General features: G+C 43.4%; 1 protein-coding gene across 2 annotated transcripts in view; it reads left to right on the top strand.

Moving 5' to 3' along the window:
* Window positions 1-16,455, top strand: part of LOC145255599 (uncharacterized) — a 51,807-nt gene extending 35,352 nt beyond the window's left edge. For both annotated transcript variants that reach the window (XM_080114085.1, XM_080114084.1), the window contains 3 exons: window positions 3,064-3,207; window positions 5,427-5,669; window positions 16,316-16,455. In XM_080114085.1, coding sequence (XP_079970211.1) covers window positions 3,064-3,207; window positions 5,427-5,669; window positions 16,316-16,344 — 416 coding nt within the window. In that variant the 3' untranslated portion in view covers window positions 16,345-16,455. The remainder of the gene's footprint in view (window positions 1-3,063; window positions 3,208-5,426; window positions 5,670-16,315) is intronic.
* The last annotated feature ends 6,733 nt before the right edge of the window (window positions 16,456-23,188 follow it).

Here is a 23,188-nt window from a genome sequence, read left to right as displayed (position 1 = left end):
GTCCCCGCTTCAGACTTCTGGTACAACTAACCGGTCAACACAGTTTGATACCTTTCAAAACATGTCACGATTCAAATTCTGTTGTTTACTCTGCCAAATAGATAGATAATTAGATAGATAGAAAGATAGATAGATAGAGAATTAACTTCTACTCGGCTATTATTCAACATACAGAGCCAATTCTCTATTAATTATTATATTGTACTAAATATATATATATTTTTTTAATTCCATTTTCATCCCAAACAAGGCACAGAGCCACTTTGATGTAGGGGGGGGGGCTACTATCGGGGACATAAGTTGCAAGGATACTATGTAGGGAGTTGAGCAGCGAGATGCCTGTTCACATTACACGTGAACTTCTGCATGTCAGTACAATTGGGAAAACTATTAGAGTAGAAGACTTTCTTATATCTAGGGATCTCTACTGTGTAAGGGTGGGAATTTGCTGCTTTTCAGGTTTGTCGGGGTATTTATGTCGAAGGGGGTACAAGGGCTTGTAGTTCGTCGGAGCATTCACCATTAAAATACTTGTAGAACAGGCAGAGAGATGCAACATTACGTCAATGGGACAGGTTTTGAAGCTTTGATGACAGTTGAGGACCTATCAGGTTGGTGACTCTCTTTTGAACCCTATCCAGGAGCGAGAGACTAGTAGCAGATGCACCAGCCCAGATGTGGCAACACTGTTCCGTACATGGGCGAATGGTGGCCTTGTAGAGATACAGGATACTTTCAGGCGTAAGTAGCTTTCTAGCATGGTAGAGAGAGCCCACCTTCTTTGCAGCAGTCTTGGCAATGCTTTCAAATATATGATACTAGTTTCAAAAGTTAAAAAAAAAAATGACTTGGGTATCATCAGCTAGAATCGAAACCAAAACATTTAGTGCCCTAGCTGCATTCCCTACCATTTGAGCTATCGACAGATAGATAAGAAAGATTTAAAATTAAACCACTTCAAGTTATAAATGAATTTGCGTATGCGCAAAACTAATAGAAATATGTACGCAAGTTGAAATGGGCATTTTACATTTCAACTTGCCGACATATTTCTGTACGCGCTATTCATCCATTCAAACAAAGATTTACTAATTATAAACTATCGGTACTAGTGCACTTATTGATCCGTACTGAAATAATAACGTTATTATTTAAAAAGCCATTCTTAACATGGGGAGGGGAGGGTGTTTTGTACCTATTCTGTACCTTACAGTTGAATAAAAAAAACATATCATAAAGCTTTAATTAAACTTGGAAATACGATTAAAAAAATAGTGCGGATCAGTAAGTGCATGAGCACCAAACCATCCTGGGTGTATGATTACTATTTCCTGTTAATTTCGGTGTCACATGTTCATTTCTCCTTCCTCCGATCGCATGCCAGTCACAGCCAGCCCATTCTCATTCTCGACTTCACACATCCATTTTCTTTGACGTCAGCTTTCTGTTGCATACTTTTCTCTCCTTTTCTTACTTTTTTTTTTTTTTTACGTGGGAGTCACCACTTATCAAGACCCGGAAGCCACTCGGGGATAAGGGTTATTGTGTGTACAATAGTCAATGGGATAATATCGTAATAATCGTTAGTAATGGAGATTTGATAAAGTGTTTTTTTTTTTTACAAGGTGGTCACCACTTATCAAGGCTCGGAAGCCACTCAGGGATAAGGGTTATTGTAAGTACAGTACGTTACTGTGTCTTACTTAAGGGGGCGGTTTATGAGGAATTTGTTTATGTTGGACTTGAAGACATCCAAGTTGTATTCAGGAGGGAAACAGGCAAACGGAAGAGAGTTCCACAGGCGTGCACTTCTAATAAAGAAGCTTTGTTCGTGGAATCTACATTTTGATTTAGGCACAGATAAAGAATGGGGAAAATTATTGACAGACTTCCTAATTTGCATATATGCATTTTTTTGGCTGCTGCTGCTAATCTCTTTGCTGCTAGCCATCCATTGCTGCTGGTGATACTTTCCCATGCGCTCATATGCACCATGTTACACACACATGTTATGCACACATGTTACGCAAACATGTTACACACATGTTATGCACACATGTTGCGCAAACATGTTACACACACATGGTACGCATGCATGTTGCACACATGTTATGTACACATGTTACACACACATGTTATGCACACATGTTGCGCACACATGTTATGCACACATGTTGCACACACATGTTACACACACATGTTACACACGCATGTTATGCAAACATGTTACACACGTTTTGCACACATGTTACGCATATATGTTACGCACGCATGTTATGCACACATGTTACGCACACATGTTACATACGTGTTATGCACACATGTTACACACATGCTATACACACATGTTACACATACATGTTACGCATACATGTTATGCACACATGTTACACACACATGTTATGCACACATGTTACACACACATGTTACACATACATGTTACACACATCTACTGTCTTATTTATACAAATTATACCGTTTTAGTTGATGGAATGACTTAAATTGATTTCGGAACAATTCATTTTAAAATGAGCAAATTGTATTTTTTTATTTACCTTAGCAACATGAGATTAATCACCCTCTTTTGCTGATCAGACGATCTCATTATTTAAATGTGTGAAAGGTGATAACATACGAACATGAAATGTCTTGGTAATTTATTATGAAGATTTTATGCGATTATTGTCTAGAAAAATCTGTATGGTGTACGTACTCATGATGAAACGAAAATATCATATTCCAAAAATCACCCAAATAGATCAAGTAGTTTTATTTTTATAAAGAAAACCACTTTTAAGCGCTTATTGTGAATTTTCAGGCATTACAACAAAACTTCCGCCAGTTTACATTATTGTTGAGTTATCTTCCTTTGTTTCTTGAGGTCGTTTTCAAAATGTCAACACAAGACAGTCGTTCCTTGTTTACTCCAAAAATTTGATTTTCTTATCCCAAAATAAAGCTACTTGATTGATTTCAGTGATTTTTGGAATATGATATTTTTCTTTCCTCACAGGTACATACATCGTACAGATTTTTTCTTTCTTTCTTTTTCTTTTTTTACAGAATATCAAGAAGCTTTCAGTCTTTTTGACAAAGATGGTGATGGAACCATTTCAACAAAAGAGTTAGGGATTGTCATGCGATCACTGGGAGAAAACCCAAGCGAAGCAGAATTAAAGGATATGATCAACGAAGTTGACGCCGATGGTATGCCATTTTGAAGTCTATTTAATTTTTTCATAATGATCTATTACATAAAGGGCAGTATTATGTGTGTAAAAGTAAAAAATTACTAACCAAAGACCCACAAAATTTATATTTTCTTGCCCCAGATAGATGATGTCTAAAATTAAGAAAAAAAATATTCATTATCTTGGGTCCGAATGGGCAATTATAATTTCAATTCTTATCAAAACGTATACGCATCTTTTCATGTGAATTTTTTAGATGAGCATTAGTTATTTATATTATTTGGATTCATCGGACTGTGATTCTCATCTTGTGTATCATTTTCACAACGAAGAAGTTCGGACGTTACATCGACCGAAACATTGTGAAAATGATACTTAAGATGTGAATAGTCATCTGATGAATATAAATAATATGGACATCTTTTAATATTATCATATGACGGCAAGTAACTCTTTTACAGGGTAATTTCCCTTACACTATCTTGAGTTATGTGTGCGTGCATATCCAGAGTGAGGAATAGGCTGGGCAAATACGTCATATAACAGTTTAGTACCGTTTCAAAACCTTTCCATATTACATCATTTGTGCAGAAACCAACTGACTTTTTTTTAATTTGATTACAAAATTAAACTCACCACAAGTATTTCTGTTTCTTCATAAACAAGCCAATCATTTCTTCTTTTAGAAAGACATAATAATTACTGCGAGTGACACTATAATTTCATTCTGTGAATTTCGGTGTTTCTTCACAAATTAATACTCTTACGCCAAGATTTGTTTTTTTATCAAACAGATAAATAGTAGGAAGCATAAGTCATTTGTACATTGACTAGTGTATATTTTGTTGTACTTTTTCTTTTTCCTCTGACTTAGGTATTGCATATTATTTCTGCATTGCATTTTAGTGGCTTCATTAGATCCCTATGTTATTTATTTTTTATATTTTTTTACACAGTGATCACCACTTATCGAGGCCCGGAAGCCACTCAGGGATAAGGGTTATTACAAGTACATTACGTTATTGTGGAGATTTGATGAAGTGTTTACTTAAGGGGGCGGTTCATTAGGAATTTGTTAACATTGGACTTGAAGACATCCAAGTTGTAGTCTGGAGGGAAGCAGGCAGACGGAACAGAGTTCTAAGAAAGAAGCTTTGTTCATGGAATCCGTGTTTTGATTTAGGCACAGATATAGAGTGGGGGAAATTTTTCACAGTGGATTCAGCTAGACGGGTGTTTTTCGTGAAAGATTGGCGAGGGGGAGACCAGAGATTGGAGTTCAGACGAGCACCTGCCATGGAAATAAGGATAAAACAAGGATAGGCTCGCAACGTCTCTTCTGTGGGAGAAAGGTTGCAGGGTAGAGAAAAGGGCATCCCCTACTAAGCCACAAAGTCTATTTTGTACTCTGTCAAGGCAGGATAGGCTGTTTTTAGCAGCTCCTGCCCAGATATGGCAACAGTATTCCATCCTTGGACGTACTTGGCTTTTATATAGATAGAGAATTGCATCAGTAGTGAGATATCTTCTGGAGCGGTAGAAGAATCCCACCATCTTTCCAGCGACCTTGGCAACAGACTTGATGTACGTGTTCCATTTCAGATCAGGAGTAAAGGTCAAACCCATATATCTATATATATTTCTTTGTAGAAAAATCAGCTGTCCTATATTTTAAAACAGTAAAGTCATGATAAGTTTTTGTATAGAAAGTGGGCAAACAAAATTTGTGGTTCGTATTTGATGATAGGCTGATGGGTTAGTCGGAAGAGCTAGTTGGGTGGCCATGCCAACCAGGAGTGCGACATCGTCACATGTTGACTGGTTGAGGGTCGAGCGAAAAAGAGATATAAATATACAACTAACTTTTTACGAAAAACACACACAAGAGATTAAAAGCAGAAAAAATACAGATTTCTTTTTGTTTTTCTCTGTTTTTCACAAACATTTCAGAACAAGGCGGTTTCGCGAACATTAATTTCTTCTATAATAAAAAGAAAACAATTGCTGTAGAGGAAAAAGTATTATTCCCAAGGGATTATAAATTAAGCCAGGAAAATAAATCTGGAAGTATAATTCAGCACAACGTTTTTTTTTTTAGCGCAAGGAAACAAATTACTGTTGCCCCAACAACTTCCGTATATTTAAAACGCTGCACATTCTTTATTTTTATCAATTTTACAAAAAATGGATGCGCTCCAAGCAACGAGGGAAAATTAATTTTTGTTTTGGTTTTAGGTAACGGCACGATTGATTTTACCGAATTTCTTACGATGATGTCACGAAAGATGAGCGAAAAAGACAGCGAAGAGGAAATCTGTCAAGCATTCAAGATGTTCGACAAAGACAACAGCGGTTACATCAATGCGAGTGAGCTGCGTCAAGTGATGATGACTCTCGGTGAGAAGATGACTGAGGAAGAGGTTGAGATGATGATACGTGAGGCTGACGTGGATGGAGATGGACTTGTCAACTATGAAGGTGAGCGGAGGTTATGGTTAGGATATATATTAATACGATTATATAGGGGGCTACTTTAGCCTTTTGGTCAAGATCAAAGTGTAGTATCTGTTCCGGCAGATACTGCACTTAAGATAATTTGTACCAGTCAATGGAGGGGAAACCCTCTATACTAGGACAATTATTATTTTTGGTAACCAGAGTGACCCCTTTTAGGGGAGCTGGTTTTTACCTCACATTAAAAACGGCCTTGTGCCTAATTTGCTCAGTGGGGGAGCAAATAAATACAATCTGTTCTCTCAGTTACTAAACTTTCCGCCACCGGGCTTTCGGGCTAGGTTAAGGTGTTTTCATACTAACTTTCGTTAGCAAGGACCGACCCCCTCCTTTGGGGAGTCAGGACCTAAAGGACCGACTCCACATTTGTGGGAGCTTGGACCCGGAAACCGATCCCCTCTTTTGGGAGACTGGAATCTCGGGACCAACACCACTATCGCTGGTAGTTGAGACCTGCTTTTTTCATTTGTTGTTTTTGCATGTTGTTTTTTCTTCGTTTCGGTCTCACTTCTCGAGACTGGGATGGTCTCAACACTTAATTGCCTGAGCAGCACTCTGACCTGCCAGGCCCAAACTTTGTCTATCTTCGCTGCTCTCCCAGTGGATCGAGCAGACAGGGTTCTCTTTCTCGCTTCCGTTGGGGTAAGTTAGTGGGTAGGGTGACGTGGGGTAGGGCGGGTGCTTCGTTTCTGCTCCCCTCTGTGGGCAGGGATGCCTATCCCCTCTCTCTCTTAATTGCGACGCGGCACTCTGACCCGCTAGCACCCACTGCGTCTTTCTTCTCTGCTCTCCCCCCTCGCGGGGGGATCTGAGCTGCTAACCCGACATCCCCGTGAGGGGAAGTCAAAAACTCTAATTTCTTCAAAGTCCGCTCCTCCCCCTCCTCCCCCTCCATTCCCCTGGGTTTTCTTTTCCCCCACTACACTTTGGTCCGCGCCAGCGGCCAGTGCAACCGCCACGATGCCAGGCAGGAGGGGTACGTCACCCCAAATGCGCAGCATCTCAACTGCGAACGACTCCCTATGTGAGGGAGCTGATGCATCTCCCGGCGAGACGGCGCCAGGAAACAAGGTAGGGCCCCGGCGCGCGGCGACCTTGGAAGAAAGCGGGAGGGTAGGGCCGCAGCCCGCGGCGACCCCCCGAAAAGCACCTGCAACCGCTCCCCACGAGGGCAACCCAGCGGAAAAAGCTGCCGTTAAGTCACTAGCTGGGGAAAGTGCAGAACCCAGCCAACCAGCTGCACCCCAGGACGGCAGAACCAAGGGAGGAAGACCGGGGAACCCATCCCCCGCTCCCCCAAAGGGCGACTCCCCAACAGAAAAGGAGGAAAACAGCACCGCGGACCAAACCGAGGCGCTGGATGAAGACGTAATAGCCTCCATCTGCTCACTATTCGGCGGGGAAGACAGTGATTGGCCCCCCAACACTCCCCAAGAGGACCAAATACGGAAAAGGGGTGACTCTCCGGCCAGTGGTAACAAAAGCAAGCTGGAAGGAGAGACACCCTTGACAGTACCCACCAAGGCTCCAGCTGGGAACACGGCACCAGAAGGGGAGACACCTCCATCCCCCAAGGGGACAGCCACCCAGCAAAGAAAGAAAATAAGAAAGGGGAGCGGCCCGGAGAGCAAACCAAGCCAGGACGAAACAACGCCAAAGACACAATGGCCTACTTTGCCTGGTAACGGCCCAGTTCCGAAGCCAAAAATGCCCATAACAGGAGAGAGCCCCACAACACCAGCTACGCCCTCCAACCCGAGTCCAGCTGACACCCACCAGGATGGAGGACCGGCATGGGGCCCCAAAGAGCAGCAAGGGAAGTTGACGCCCGAAGACTACAGAGCACTCTTCGACTCCACTTACAAGGAGTATACCCAGGGGAACAACATCCAACCCCTCCCGGGTCAAGTGGAAGTTCTGGAGAAAAGAGTGCTCTCGCTGATAACTTCAGACACCAAGACAAGGGGTCTGACGGGCGTCAACAAGGACACCATGATGAACGTGTTGCTGGAGCAGAACATTCCCGCCAACTACATCTGTAGAAGGAGTTACGCACAGTGGGATGTTCTGCTCCCCACCTCCGAAGACGCAGTCAGGCTGTCCAGGACCTGCCATCAGAGCAGGAACATAAAGCTCCAACCCATCTATATGAACAAGAGGAGAGCAAATGTTTCTGCTCTAAACGTCCCCTGCTATATGGAGGCCAAACAACTGGGGGCTATCCTAAGCCAGTATGGAGACGTAGAGGAAGTCACCCCGGTCCGCGGATTAAGAAACATCATGACCGGGGACTACAAAGTACAGATGGTCCTGGACAAGGCTGGATTCTACGCCATCCCAGCCACACTCAAGTTCGGAGAGTGGACACTCTCCCTTATAGTGGAAGGGAGGAGGCCTCATTGCTGGCTGTGTACACAACAAGGGCATATGGCGAAGGACTGTCCAAAGAGGAATGGAGGGAAGAAGCCCACAAAAGCGGCGGGAACAAGCGTGACAACAAATCAAGCCGCTGCTCCCGCGCCGGCCGCAAATCCTCCAGAGGCACCGACAGGCTGGGTGACGGTCGTAAAGAAAGGCAAGATCAACAAACAGCCATCCTTGCAGACAGTCACCCAAGACCAAGAACAACCGAAGAGCGAGACGGAGAAAATGAACACACAGACACCCTCCTCCTCAAACAAGAGGAAACTACCAGAATCTGAGGAGGAGGCTGCGTCAGAGGCAGAGGAAGAGACAACAACAGTCTCTATGGCCCTGAGCGCAACAGAGATCAGGAGGGCCAGGAGGAGGAAAAGCCGCAAGACACTCGCAAACCCTCCTACCCCCACTGAGACTGAGAAGGACTCCCTCGCAACAACAACACAGGATGAGCCCCCTGTGATCCCAACACCCCAGCAACCCGAACAACCTTCCCCCTCTCCTATAAAGGCCCCAAGAAACTCTTCCCGCCCCTCATCCCGTGACAGGAGCCAAAAAGAAGAAAATGAGCAAGCTACCCCCTCCCCAAGCGCTCAGCCTCCCCATCAACCAAAAGAGGTCCCCTCCCCCACTCCCAAAGTCCGCACTGAACGGACCAAAAAGCTCCCCTTCCTGCCAGGAAGCAGGATTTGTGAAACAGACCCTCTCCAACCGGCTCCGGACCTTAAAGGACAACAGAAGGTCCGGTACAATAAACTCAAAAACTTTGGAAAAGTCGGTGGAGACCTAGTAACAGACCCCACTAAATTCAAGGACGCTCCCTTGTTGACCACTTTCGTTAGGGTCAACAAGGACGGTAGGACTGGAGGAATGTGGGCAATGATTAAGGCAGCGAAGAATGCGATCCCAGGCCAGCAGCTGGTGGATAGGGACCATCCTTCACTGACCAACATTTTCTTTAAATGTGAGGGTAGAATCCCCATGTATGTACACCCATCGCTATACAGGGCACTCAAACTAACCTTCCCCCTGGACGTGGGGGGCGTGGCCAAGGATGGATCACCTTCATCGGATTTACTTACCGGCAGCCTTGGCCAGGCCTGCCATGTCCTCACTGCCCAGAATTTCAGACCCGTCTGTGACAGTGCTTGAGGTAAGTGATCATGTCTTTGAACTTGGCTACATTGAATGTGAGGGGCATCAGGTGTCGAAGCAAGGCCTCGCGCGTTGTGAGAGACTTGGTGTCCCTCAAGGTAGATATTGCCGCTATCCAGGAGACCCACTTTGTTTGTGACGCGGATTGTCAGGTGCTGGTAAACGATTACGATGTCTACTCAGCATATGGCAATACCTATAGTCGTGGAATCTCCTTGCTAGTGAGTCGCACCCTGTCAGCGTCGGTGAATGTTGTTCACGCAGGCGAGGACGGGCGGGCGCTTGTTGTTGATGTTGCTGTTAATTGTAGTGTTTTTCGGATTGTTGCTGTTTATGCTCCCAATGCTGCTGTAGAGAGGGCAACCTTTTTTCGACGGTTGGAGGGCTTCTTAGTGGATCCGGAACGGTTAGTTTTAATGGGGGATTGGAATGCAATCCTTGATCCCAAAATAGATAAGGTCGGGGGGACTAGCGGGTCGGCGTGGTGTGACAGCAGTCTTTCTGACCTGATGGCCTCGTGCGATCTCGTCGACAGATTTCGTCTGGATCATCCGGGGCGGGAGATGTGGACGTGGCATCCTGTAGTGCCTTCCCATCCAAGCACTTACTTGGATCGGATGTTAGTTAGAAGAGGCGATGTAGACTTCCTATCTTGCCCCACGTTCCACTTGCTAGGACACTCGGACCATAAACTTGTTATGGCCCGTTTGAGCTTAAGCGCTAGGCCTAAACTGGCCGGATACTGGAAGTTCAACAGCACCTTGTTGGAGCTGGAGGACTACCGGTTGAAGGTCACTGAGCTAATTCAGCGGGCTTTAGTGGGGGCGGTTACAGGGAGTAAGTGGTGGGTTAGTCTCAAGGCCCAAATTAGGCGCTTCTCTGTCCAGTATAGCCAACGCCTCGCGATAGATAAGGCTAAGGCAAAGAAGCGTTTAGAGGATAAGCTGACCCGGGCGGTGGAGGGGGGGGACCCCCTAGAGTTAGCACTAGCTAAACAAGATCTCAACCGCTTGGCTAGCGAGCGGTATGAAGGTCAAGTAGTTAGGGCTAGGTTAAAGAAAGTTTCTAACGAGGCTGTGAATGTTGACGCTGTTGAGCGTAAGGCTGCTTTAAGGCGCGGTTCGGATGGGTACATTCGTAAAGTACATAACCTGGAAGGACACCCCTTAGTATCGACTCGGGAGATCTGCGAGGGGTTTCGGGAGCATCTATCGGTGCGCTTCACCCAACTACCCGGACTCAGGGTTGATGAGTTTGGCAGCTATTTGGCTGACTCGCCCCGCCTCACGGCGGCTCGGGCGGCTAGCTGTGATGGTCTTATTACTGAACATGAGGTCATTACTGCGTTGAAGCAGGTCGGCTATAACAAATCCCCGGGGCTTGATGGTTTACCCTACGAGTTTTACTTGAGGCTGTCGCCCATGTTGGTCCCTATTCTGAAGGATATGTTCAACCATTGGTTTGCCCAGGGTTCCATCCCTGGACAGGTGACCAAGGGTGTGATCACATTGCTGAGGAAAGGTCAACGGCATGGTGGGAGGGAAAACTTTGATGATTTTAGGCCCTTGACTCTGCTAAACACAGAGTTAAAGATTTTGGCAAAGATTCTTGCGAATCGCTTGCAGGTTGTCATCACTGACTTGATCGAACCGGACCAGACTTATGCTGTGAAGGGGAGATCGATTCAAGACAATTTGCACTTGATACGCTCGATCATAGAGGGGACAGAAGACGACACCGAAGCCGCGCTGATCAGTTTGGATCAGTCCAAGGCATTCGATAGGGTCGACCATCGGTTCCTAGGATCTGTGCTAGAGGCCGCCGGATTTAATCCGGGCTTCCGCAAGTGGATCTTTGTTCTGTATGACAGGCCGACGGTAGCGGTGCAGATCAACGGTAAGCTGTCGGAGTCATTCGCTGTCTCTCGGTCGGTGCGACAGGGTTGTCCGCTGTCGCCTCTGTTGTATGTCCTGGCGTTGGAACCCCTCCTTCGCAAGTTAAGGGACGAGGCGGCTACACCAGTCCTGCGCGGAATAGCTCTCCCTGGAGGCACACGAGCCAGGGTTTCCGCGTTCGCCGATGACGTCACCGTGTTCGTGTCTTGCCTCACGGACGTTCAAGCGGTGGTCGAGGCGCTCGCTCGATACGAAGAAGTAACAGGGGCCATCTTCAACCGTAGCAAGTCTGTTGGCCTGCGGTTGGGGGCCTGGACCGGGGTAAACTCGCTTCCAGGTATTTTCAGCTGGACCGATGGACCGGTCCGCATTCTCGGTGTCTGGTTTGGACCGGGACTTCAGCTGGAAAAGAATTGGTCGGAAGTACAGTCTAAGGTCAAATCGTCAGTAAAGACTTGGATTGGAAGGAAATTGTCCTTGAAGGGTCGGGCGGAGGCGTGTGCTACATACGTCTTTCCGCTCATCCTTTACCGTTTGTCTGTACTTCCTCTCCCTGCAGAACGACTAACCCGCTTACAAGGGCGCCTCGATTCACTTTTGTGGAACGAGGGTAAGCATTATGTCTGCAGAGAGGTCTGTGTTCAAAATCCGAGCGAGGGAGGCCTGGGTCAGCCCAGTCTCTTGTGTCATAGAAACGCCGAGAGATTGGCTTTCCTGGGTCGTTCGCTTGAAGGAGACGCTCCTTGGGTCCCTGTGGTTGAGAACTCGTTTCCCAATCTCAAACCCAACCCTTCGGTAGAAGGTCGTCGTAGACCGAAGGGGGAGTCCAAGTTCTTCTCCGAATGCCGAACCGCTCTTAGAGCTTTGCCGGGGACCAATGTCCTCGATCAGCCAAGGAAGAAACTGTATCGGGATTTAGTGGAGGGGACCGCGAAGGATCCACTTTGTAGGCGGATGGGATGGTCGATGGAGGTTGTCCGTTCTCAATGGCGTTGGGCGCCGGGACGGGAGATTCTGAATAACTCGGAATTCTCCCTGACTTGGCGACTGGTCCGAAATGCGCTGCCCCTCTTCGACGTACTTTTCCGGTATAAAGAACATACCAGCCGCTTCTGTCCGTGCTGTGACGAATGCGAGCCCGAAACAATCGAGCACGCATTTTTTAGTTGCAGCCGGATACAGCCCCTATTAAGGTACGTCGAGGGGGTAACAGCTCGCATCGATGCCGAGTGTCTGCTCGATCTCGACGTAGGAACTTTTGTGTACAACATGGAGCCGCCGTTCCCCAGGGAGGAAAGTTTGGTTTTCCTGGCGATCCTAGCAGTAGCGCGCATGACCATTTGGATCGCGCGCCTCAAGTTGGTCCACGAAGGGACATCTGTTCCTGATCGGGATCTGATCGTTTACTTTAAACATTTGCTTAAAGTAAAGATCAGATGCGATTGGAAGAGGTTGCCTAGAGTGGAATTTGACAAGAGGTGGGTGCACAGCACTAGTTTGTGCATCCGTCGAGGAGCCAAGTTTCAATACGTGTTCCCTCCTTAGGCATGGCATGGGCGGTGCTGGGTCCTACGGAACCCATCCCGCCTAGGTTAGCATTATAAGTTCAGTAAAGTAACTCTTGACTGGTGGTACAAATGAGATCCTGTTCCTGATTTTATTTTTTGGTATTAGAGAACCTCTGAGTCTGCCCAACCCCCCTGCTCCTCATCTTTATTTTCTGATGCTCCCGGTCATCCCCCTACTCAGAGGTCACCTTCCTACCCCCTCCATCCGTTGCTTTATTTTCTCCCACCTCCATTAAGGCCACTTCCCCAAACCCCATTAGGGATGCTCTGCTTGTTTTCGGTTCCCCGGAAAACAGTGGGGGATCTAGCCACATAGAATAGTACAGGGGGGTCTTACTAACAACACATTAGTAGTTTTTTCCTTATTTTTGAAATGAACATTTTCATTAGTTTTTTCCCACTCCACGAACATTTTATGCCAATTAATTCAAGAACTCTTTCTAATGAAATCGAACTTTATTTTCTCACACATACACACAAAAAAAAAAAAAAAAAAAAAATGCACACACAACATACAGAAATGAATATACAAATTGTACATAGTTAAATTTTACATTGAACGCTGGGGTTATTAGTTAGATTAGGATCCACAGAGTGATTGAGGTATTTTGGTAAATGTTGCCAGTCAAGAGTAAGACTTCAAAGTCTCATCTGTTACATAGTCAAAAAGACCCTGTACCCTCCCCCTCCCAATTTCTTGTAGGGCCTTGTGCCTAATTTTGTTGAATTGAATTTTTTGTACGTTTTTTATGTTCAATTTTTTCTTTCTCAATAAAATATATAAACAAGATCAAAGTGTAGTATCTGTTCCGGCAGATACTGCAAACTATGACTAGCTATGACTAGCAAAGACCAGATGTGGGGGCAACCCCACATGCCTGACCTTTAACCAGCTCCCATTTCCCACCTCTCGGGAGCTGGTCCCCTTTTCCCCTTCCCCCTCCCTTCACTCCTCACATTAAAAATCGGCCTTGTGCCTAATTTGCTCGGTGGGGGAGCAAATAAATACCATCTGTTCCGGCAGATACTGCACTTAAGATAATTTGTACCAGTCAATGGAGGGGAAACCCTCTATACTGGGACAATTATTATTTTTGGTAACCAGAGTGACCCCTTTTAGGGGAGCTGGTTTTTACCTCACATTAAAAACGGCCTTGTGCCTAATTTGCTCAGTGGGGGAGCAAATAAACACCATCTGTTTCGGCAGATACTGCACTTAAGATAATTTGTACCAGTCAATGGAGGGGAAACCCTCTATACTGGGACAATTATTATTTTTGGTAACCAGAGTGCCCCCTTTTTGCCTACTTTTAGGGGAGCTGGTTTTTACCTCACATTAAAAACGGCCTTGTGCCTAATTTGCTCTGTGGGGGAGCAAATAAACACCATCTGTTCCGGCAGATGCTGCAAGCTATGACTAGCTATGACTAGCAAAGACCAGATGTGGGGGCAACCCCACATGCCTGACCATTAACCAGCTCCCATTTCCCACCTCTCGGGAGCTGGTCCCTTTTTTCCCTTCCCCCTCCCTTCACTCCTCACATTAAAAATCGGCCTTGTGCCTAATTTGCTCGGTGGGGGAGCAAATAAATACAATCTGTTCCGGCAGATACTGCAAGCTATGACTAGCAAAGATCAGATGTGGGGGCAACCCCACATGCTTGACCTTTAACCAGCTCCCATTTCCCACCTCTCGGGAGCTGGTCCCCTTTTCCCCTTCCCCCTCCCTTCACTCCTCACATTAAAAATCGGCCTTGTGCCTAATTTGCTCGGTGGGAGAGCAAATAAATACCATCTGTTCTGGCAGATACTGCAAGCTATGACTAGCTAAGACTAGCTATGACTAGCAAAGACCAGATGTGGGGGCAACCCCACATGCCTGACCTTTAACCAGCTCCCATTTCCCACCTCTCGGGAGCTGGTCCCCTTTTCCCCTTCCCCCTCCCTTCACTCCTCACATTAAAAATCGGCCTTGTGCCTAATTTGCTCGGTGGGGGAGCAAATAAATACCATCTGTTCTTCAGATGCTGCACTTCCATTTCTTGTTCTCTTTCAGTGGAGGATCAGTCCTTCACGACTGAGACAATTTTTTATTTTTGTACCTTTTCTCCACGTTAAAAAACGACCCTGGTGTCTAACTCTGTCCCGTGGGGAGGCATAGTAAATAGGTACTATCAGGGAATTAAGTTGCAGGGGTACTATGTAGGGAGTTTAGCAGCAAGATGTTTGTTCACATTACACTTGAACTTCTGCATGTCAGTACAGTTGGGAAAACAGGCAACTGGAAGAGTTCTGGGGAAGAAGCTATTAAAGTAAAAGGCTTTCTTACATCTAGGGATCTCTACTGTATAGGAGTGGGACTTCACTGCTTGTCGTGTTTGTCGGAGGTATTTTCGTCGAGGGGGTACAAGGGCTTGTAGTTTGTCAGAGCATCCACCATTAAAATACTTGTAAAACAGGCAGAGGGATGCAACATTTCGTTGGTGGGACAGAGGTTCAAGTTTAGATGACAGTTCGGGACCAATTAGGTTGGCGACTCTCTTTTGCTTTTCTGCTTCTAGGGTTGGTGGACCTTCACTGAAGTTTTGACTGCATAAAGACGAGGAGTGTATAGTTAAGCAATGGTTGTGCAGTCCTCATCTAATGGATAACCACTTACCAAGGTTTTCATAAAATATTTTATCCGATTTGATGGCTGCCATATATATATATATATATATATATATATATATATATATATATATATATATATATATATATACAAGGTAGAATGATAAAATTTGTAACCCTAAAGAAAACGACACTACAATTTTATTTTAAAACTTTTATTGAAAAAAATCAATTCAGGTAACTTGATTATGTAGTAGAGCTGACATCTATTCATATTAGCTGCCTTCAGCCTAGGCCACTGCCTCAACACGGGTCTGGAACTGGGAGCTTGGCGGTTGGCAGCGATCAGGCTGGCTTTGGTGTTGTGAGAGGTTATGTTGGTAATGTTTTCAACGTATGACCAAACAAAGTAGTCCAGCGGGTTCAGGTTGGGGGAGGAAGGGGAGATCAGTTAGAGAAGGGTACAAAGTTGTAGCACTCCTTCTGAAGCCAAGCCTGGGTCTCTTTGGACTTGTGGGCCAGTGCTGAGTCCTGCTGCCAAACCTAGGGTTTGACAGCAGCCACCTTATTGCACCAGGGGATCACCACACTCTTCAGCACATCCAATTACACTTTGGTGTTGACTTTCAAGTCGATTTTGAAGATGTGAAGTAGCATGATGTCGCCCTCACTAGAAAAAACGCCAAAGACCATAACCATGCCCGGAAACTTTGTTTTTATCACCCTGGGAACATCTCTGTTATTCATGGCAATCCAGCGTTGCATTTTCAGGGTGCTGGCAATGATCGTACTGTCATAAATTGGATCGGTAGAGAGCATGAGTTGCAGAGCCTAGGGACTTGGAGGGATTACCATTACAGACACATCCATAACTCCTGGACAATGTCGGATAGGGGCAGTTAATATACATATATCTTTTTACTGAATAAACAAATAAAAATTCATTTTTATTTTTATTTTTCAGAGTTTGTAAAGATGATGTTGAGCAAATAAGACTGCTGAAATGAAAAGAAAAAATTTCAATATGTCTTGTCGCAGTCCGAAGAGAATATTGATAATTCTGCATCCCTGAGTTAATAAAGCATCTTTATCATCCTGAAAGAATATTGATATTCTGTTTTTTTATTTTTTTTATTTTCTCCGTATCTGCTTTCTTCATCTTTTGCTGTTGTCATACTATAGACTTCCCAACAGCTTACATCAAGTGGCTTCATGCCTTGTCTGGAGCGATTTTCATATAAACTGCCCACTCCCCCACAGCTAGGACCATTGGGAGAGATTTACTATTAAAATGCATTACAATAATATAAAAAAAGAGCTTTTTAGTTCCTTACTTTAAGTGACTTCATACCTTGTCTGGAGCGATTTTCACACACACACACACACGTAAAAAAAAGCACTAACTGTCATTAAAGTTTTAATAAAATATTTATAAAGTGATTTGATTTAAATATCGTTCAGAATTTTATTCATAAACCATAACCACCAACTGTACAGCACAATCACATTGACACACCGCTTCTCACCAGATCACTGAAGTTAAGCAATGTTGAGCCTGGCCAGTACCAGATGGGTGACCATTTGGGAAGGCTAGGCGCTGTATATACCTTCTGGGAAGGTTAGGCATGGGGCCAACACCCTCACTCTGGAAAAAAAAACTCCTCACTACAAAATCATCTACAAAAGTTGTAGATGGCCTATGCCCCTCCCCCAGGGGCTCAAGACTATGGATGGATGGATAACCACCAACTGTTACTGTTTTGGACAGCATTCCTTCTTTCTTATCTATTTACTTTCTTACATCAAGTGGCTTCATGCTTTGTCTTGAGCGATTGCCATTAAAAAGAAAATTCAATTAGCAATTTATCTATCTCATTAACCCTTATCCTTGAATAGCTTTTGGTCTTACGGGGTTATTGTAAATAAACTAAACATTCTTTACTTATTTGAATGTGATACAATTGAACAGACTTTCAACTATCTAACATCTGGGACCACCGGGGAAGATTATTTAAGACTGACCTTGCTCGGTCGTAAAATACATACTTAACTCGACAAAGTTTAAAATAAAAAGAAAAATACTGCAAGTAAATATATACTTTAGCTACCTCCTTTCTTTCTTTGTTTCTTCGGCTTACTTTTTTCCACTTCTTTCCTTTTCACTTCTTTCATCACCAGGTTTTTACATCAAGATGCGATTCGACTGAATGCTAAAATCAATTGGCTCTAATTGCTACCTTTTTTTTTTCTGCTTCAAGTAAGTTTTCACAGGAACGTGTGAATTCAAAATATTTTCCAACCAATAAAAATCGTTTCAATGTAAAATTAACCAAGCTGATAAGACAGTAGCTTGATCAATTGGAATCAGAGTTCTTTTGCACCTCGACTCTCAATACGGGCATCCTAGAAGAAGAATGTACCATGTTAAAATTCATGCTGCTGTATTTCCAGTGAACACACACACACACACTAGCATATGTGTAGATAGTAGTTGATTTGTTAGACTTTGGAGTTTCGATCCAGCTTCAGGTGCTTGCTTGTTTAGCCACATTGAAATACTGTAATATAGTGAAACAGTGTCTGTAGATGACATTATATGCATACGCACACATTTGAAACCTTATAAACTGAGTTTATGTACCTGGGCAGCAACATAGGTTCCATGGAAAGAGATGCATTTTGAAAGCATGAGCTGCATTGGATAAGCTTCGGTCAGTATGGACTTCAAAACTAACTGACAAACTGAAAAGGCAGTTCTTCAGAGCAATGGTGACGTCTGTCCTTGTTTACGATGCTACAACCTGGACACTCACCAAAAAATTGGAAAGAAAGCTAGACAGCACATACATCTGCATGTTACAGTGTTAAATATATCTTGGCAAGATCATCCCACGAAGCAGCAACTTTATGGCAACCTACCTGCCATGTCTACTACCATCAAGGAACAATGTCTACGATTTACTGGTCACTTCCAGAGGAGCGAGCAAGAGCTGGTTAGAAATGTATTGCTGTGGATTCCATGGCACAGGTGCACCAGCGTAGGACGACCTAGATCCATGAACATCCAGCAAATTACACACGATACCAAATGCGATCCTGAAGATCTGAGGCAGCTGATGAAAGACAGGGGAATCTAAAGAGAGAGAAAGTTACATTGATCCGGGCAGGAGCCCGGTCAGATAGATAGATATAAACTGTGACATATCTGTGTAAGCAAAAAAAAAATGGATCTATGTAAATTTTCTTAAAGAAGTTATGATGATGGTTCAAAGTTCAACAGGAATTCCTCCTCAAACAACATCATAATATTCAACACTGATGCTAAGCTATCCAAAATTCGACTCACCGTTTGTTTTTAATCTGTTTTCTTGAAAGTTATTTGATCTCTGCATCAGCAAATTGCTTCCAACAATAAAAATATTATGAACATCTATAATGTAAATCTCACCAGTCTATTTAATTGTATGTATGTATGTATGTATGGAGGATTAAAAACAAGACCTTCCAAAGGGCGAATGAACTCTTTTTCTGGGTCAACGGCCAACTAGCACCGTGTATATTTGTGTGTGTGTGTATATGTGTATTGGGGTGGAGAGGGCTCCCTTAAGCCGTGGTGAAGGCAACCTTTCTAGGAGAAGCAAATCTCTGATTTAAAAACCATAAAGTGAGAGACCAGTACCCGCATTAAGCTGGTCTGCAGTTTAATTTGTTGCTGGCTATCTTGCTCTTGCTTGTTGCTGGATCTCAACATTTTGAACCGAGAGAGAGACTTAGCTGTCGTACAAAGCTAAGACTCTGTAACATCATCTTTGTATAGATACTCCCTCAGGCATTTGGGCTCATGGATTTTAAATGTCTGAGGGAGTGGCACTCGTCTGACAAGACGTTGCAATCATCATCATGTATGTATGCCTAAAACTTTCGACACAGGCGACCGATTTTCACAAGATCAATACCGTTTTGAAGCTCGACCCTTTAGACAATGAATATCGAAAAATTGGCTAAAAAGATTCTCAACTTGGTGCTTTTCTACAAAGAGGGAGTCACTTTTTTGGCCGATATTTTTTAAAGTCATCCCTTCTTTTCGATTGACTAGCCTTAATTTAAACCTTTGCCACTTCCGGTTTGGCAATGGACGCAATGCAAAGGCGTCACATTTTTTTTCACATTCTTTTTCTCCTCCTTTGTGGTACGGGTTCAAGCCTGCTTGCCTGCCTGCTACTACTGCTTCTTTTTTTTTTTTTTTGCTCAGCACCCGCTTCCAAACACCCGGGCAATACCAGGCACTCAGGCTAGTATGAAATGAAATAAAATTATAATATTAGGGATTTTACACATTGAAACAAACTTTCTGATCCTCTTGCCTACTTATTCAAGAACTTTAACACTACACAAGTAAAACCCAAACACTGAATATCCGCATTGGGTCTGTTCAAAAATAGCTTTTTTTTTTTTTACACGGTGGTCACCACTTATCAAGGTCCAGAAGCCACTCAGGGATAAGGGTTATTGCAAGTACAGTACGTTAGTGTGGAGATTTATTGAAGTGTTTACTTGAGGTGGCGGTTCATTAGGAATTTGTTTGCGTTGGACTTGAAGACATCCAGGTTGTAGTGAGGTGGGAAGCAGGCAGACGGAATATCTACTCAATAAACGGGGCCTCATGGGTGCTTTTAATTTGAAAACAAGAATATAAATCAATCTTTAGACTGACTAATATTCTTTATATTTATATCATTATATTTGTGATATTGCAAAATATAAGATCTCTATCTAACCTATTTTTCCAAGTAAACAACATCAGGATGTGAATGGCACTGAAGCTTGGGTCCACCGTGCATACATCAGACGCTTGGTCCTGTGTCCATCTCACTAATCCTTCCACTCTGGCTATGCGACAACTGCAAGCAACAGCCATTGGAACTTCCATCAAATAACTCAGAGGAGAAAGTGCAACAGTCCTCACAGGTTGACAAAACCAGGAAGACACCAGCAAGGAGTACCAGAGGTCAACTCCCCATGCACTTTAAAGATTTCATCTTATCGTTCTGATTGAGGTCTAAGAGGGCATTGTTATATTGCGAAGTATAAGATCTCTATCAGACCTATATTTCCGAGTAAATAACATCATTAACACAGAGTGTAGCAGCAGTAGCCAGACATAACTAATAATAGCAAGAGCAGCAGCAACTGAAAGACAATATCGATATACAGACAACAACAATGGTGACTCTCTGTGTAAAGCATTTCGATTTCTTCAACTGACTACAAAGAATAATTATAAAAACGCAACGAGTGACAAACTTAGTTTAAATCCGTTCACAGACACATCAAGTTTGACTGGACACAAACAAATGCCGACCCCGGGAAAGCGAATATTCCCTCACAACAAGGCCAGTCATGACATAGCAGCACATTGATGGCGAGATCTTTTTTTTCGGCAGCGGCACAAACTGTTTGTCTGCACACATCAGCTGACAGCAGCAGTTGGTAAGTGAGGAAGCCAACGTGAACCTTTCTGTCTTCATTGCTGACAATGACGTTCCCCTACTTTACAATTCAAGAAACTTAGGAATGAAGCCCTAAGAAAAGTGGGGTCGAGGAGGGTCGAGGGTTTTTCTAATTCGTCTACAAAATTTTTGAAGATAATTCTTAGCTGTCATTATTCACCACAATACCACATTCACTCTGTGGACTTAAACCTACTTAAGAAATTCCTCAAGTATTTTATAAAAAATTATGCACATGTGTGCGTTGGTTTTAAATAACCTTTTTTATATAAACAAATTTTATTTTGAAATTAAAAAATTGTTTGTGTGAATTTGTAAAGTTCGGTGATTTATTTTGTGTGAAAGTCCAATGAATGATGGGGACTGGGAAGATCTAAGAAATACCCCAAAATAAATGTTGAAAACCAAACAAAATGGGGTGTGTTAGTATGGTCCCCCCTACCCTTGTCAATTCTTAGATCGCTCAATGTTTTCCGGGAAATCGAAAACAAGCAGGCCGGTCTCTAGATGGGAGTGGGGTGATTTAATAGAGGATGTGAAGAAAAAGCAGATTAGGGAGAAAAATAGGGGCGGAAGGTGACCTCCGAGTATATATATATATATATATATATATATAATATAAAGCTGAATGTATGCGTGTGTGTGTGTGTGTGTGTGTGGTCAAGAATAGGCTCCTATATGGTTGACTATTTTAAAAAACTAATTACATATAATGATAGAAGATGTATCGAGACACAGGAATGGGTATATTTGATCCTGCAGAACGGTGGTTCATTAAAATTGTGGGGTTTGCGTTCACGCCTGGTCCACAAAGTATGGAAATAAAAATTTAAAAATTAAAAAAAAACGTTTACAAGTGTTTTTGATATAGATGTACATAAGAATACTTTGATAAGTATGTTTTAACTTAAATAGGTATGGTATAATAAAATTGTGGGGGTCTGCGTTCGCGCCTGGCCTCCATAGAATGGAAATAGACAAAAACTTTAATAAAGACTTTTCATATCTATCTGTGTAAGTATACTTTGATAATTATGTTTCAGTTTGAAGAAATATGGTATAAGAAAATGATGGGGTGTTCGTTCGCGCCTGACCTCCATAAAATGGAAATATGTCACAAAGTTTAACAAGGTTTTTTTAATATAGATCCACAGAATATTGTGATAAGTGTTTCAGTGTGAACCGGTATGGTATAATAAATTATGGGGCTTATCTATTTTATTTTTACTTTCATCATATTTTGCTTTGGTTTTGATACCCCTAAATTCGAAGCTATCTCTTTACAACCCTTCCTGTTCATAACCTATCATACTTTAATAAATCAGAGTCCATTTTCTGTAGGCTGTTTTTGAACCCAGTCAACGATGGGTACTTTTGCTAGTATATATATATATATATTTCTTCCAATTACGTGATTTCCTTGGATTTTACTTGAAATTGAAAAATTGTCTGCATTAGCGTCATTAGTTTAATGTTCGTTTTTCATGCCGGCCACGAACCGGATGGCTTTTAGATATTTGCTTTCAATCTAACCTATCTCTGGCCTGGTCTTTATTTTATTTTTTATTTTATTTTTTTATTTTTTGGTACAAGAGAGCCACTACTTATCAAGGCCCAGAAGCCACTCAAGGATAAGCGTTAATGAGTGGACAGTGGGCACCAATAAAACAGCATAGTAATTGTTACGTCGGCTCTGGTATTGAATCAAAACAGCCATAATACAGACGTTACATATATACAAGAGTTACATATATACAAGAGTTACATATATACAAGAAACATTTATTTGACATACAATGGAAAAATAAACAATAAGAGCATGCATGAAGTTGAAATGTTTGTTGTGTGTGGATGTGTGTGGGTGTGTGGATGTGTGTGGATGTGTGTATGGATGTGTGTGGATGTGTGTGGATGTGTGGGTGTGGGTGTGTGTGGATGTGTAGATGTGTGTGGATGTGTGGGTGTGTGTGGATGTGTGTGGGTGTGTGGATGTGTGTGTGGATGTGTGTGGATGTGTGGATGTGTGGATGTATGTGGGTTTGTGGATGTGTGGGTGTGTAGGTGTGGGTGTATGGATGTGTGGATGTGTGTGGATGTGTGGGTGTGTGGGTGTGGGGTATGGATGTGTGGATGTGTGGATGTGTGTAGATGTGTGGATGTATGTGGGTTTGTGGATGTGTGGGTGTGTGGGTGTGAGTGTATGGATGTGTGTGGATGTGTGGATGTGTGTGGGTGTGGGTGTGTGGATGTGTGTGGGTGTGTGGATGTGTGGGTGTGTGGGTGTGGGTGTATGGATGTGTGGGTGTATGGATGTGTGGATGTGTGGG

The sequence above is a fragment of the Euprymna scolopes genome, chromosome 31 (genome assembly GCF_053919585.1).
Source record: "Euprymna scolopes isolate OS-2025 chromosome 31, ASM5391958v1, whole genome shotgun sequence".
Classification (NCBI taxonomy): domain Eukaryota; kingdom Metazoa; phylum Mollusca; class Cephalopoda; order Sepiida; family Sepiolidae; genus Euprymna; species Euprymna scolopes.
This window is presented reverse-complemented; position numbering and strand designations above follow the sequence as displayed.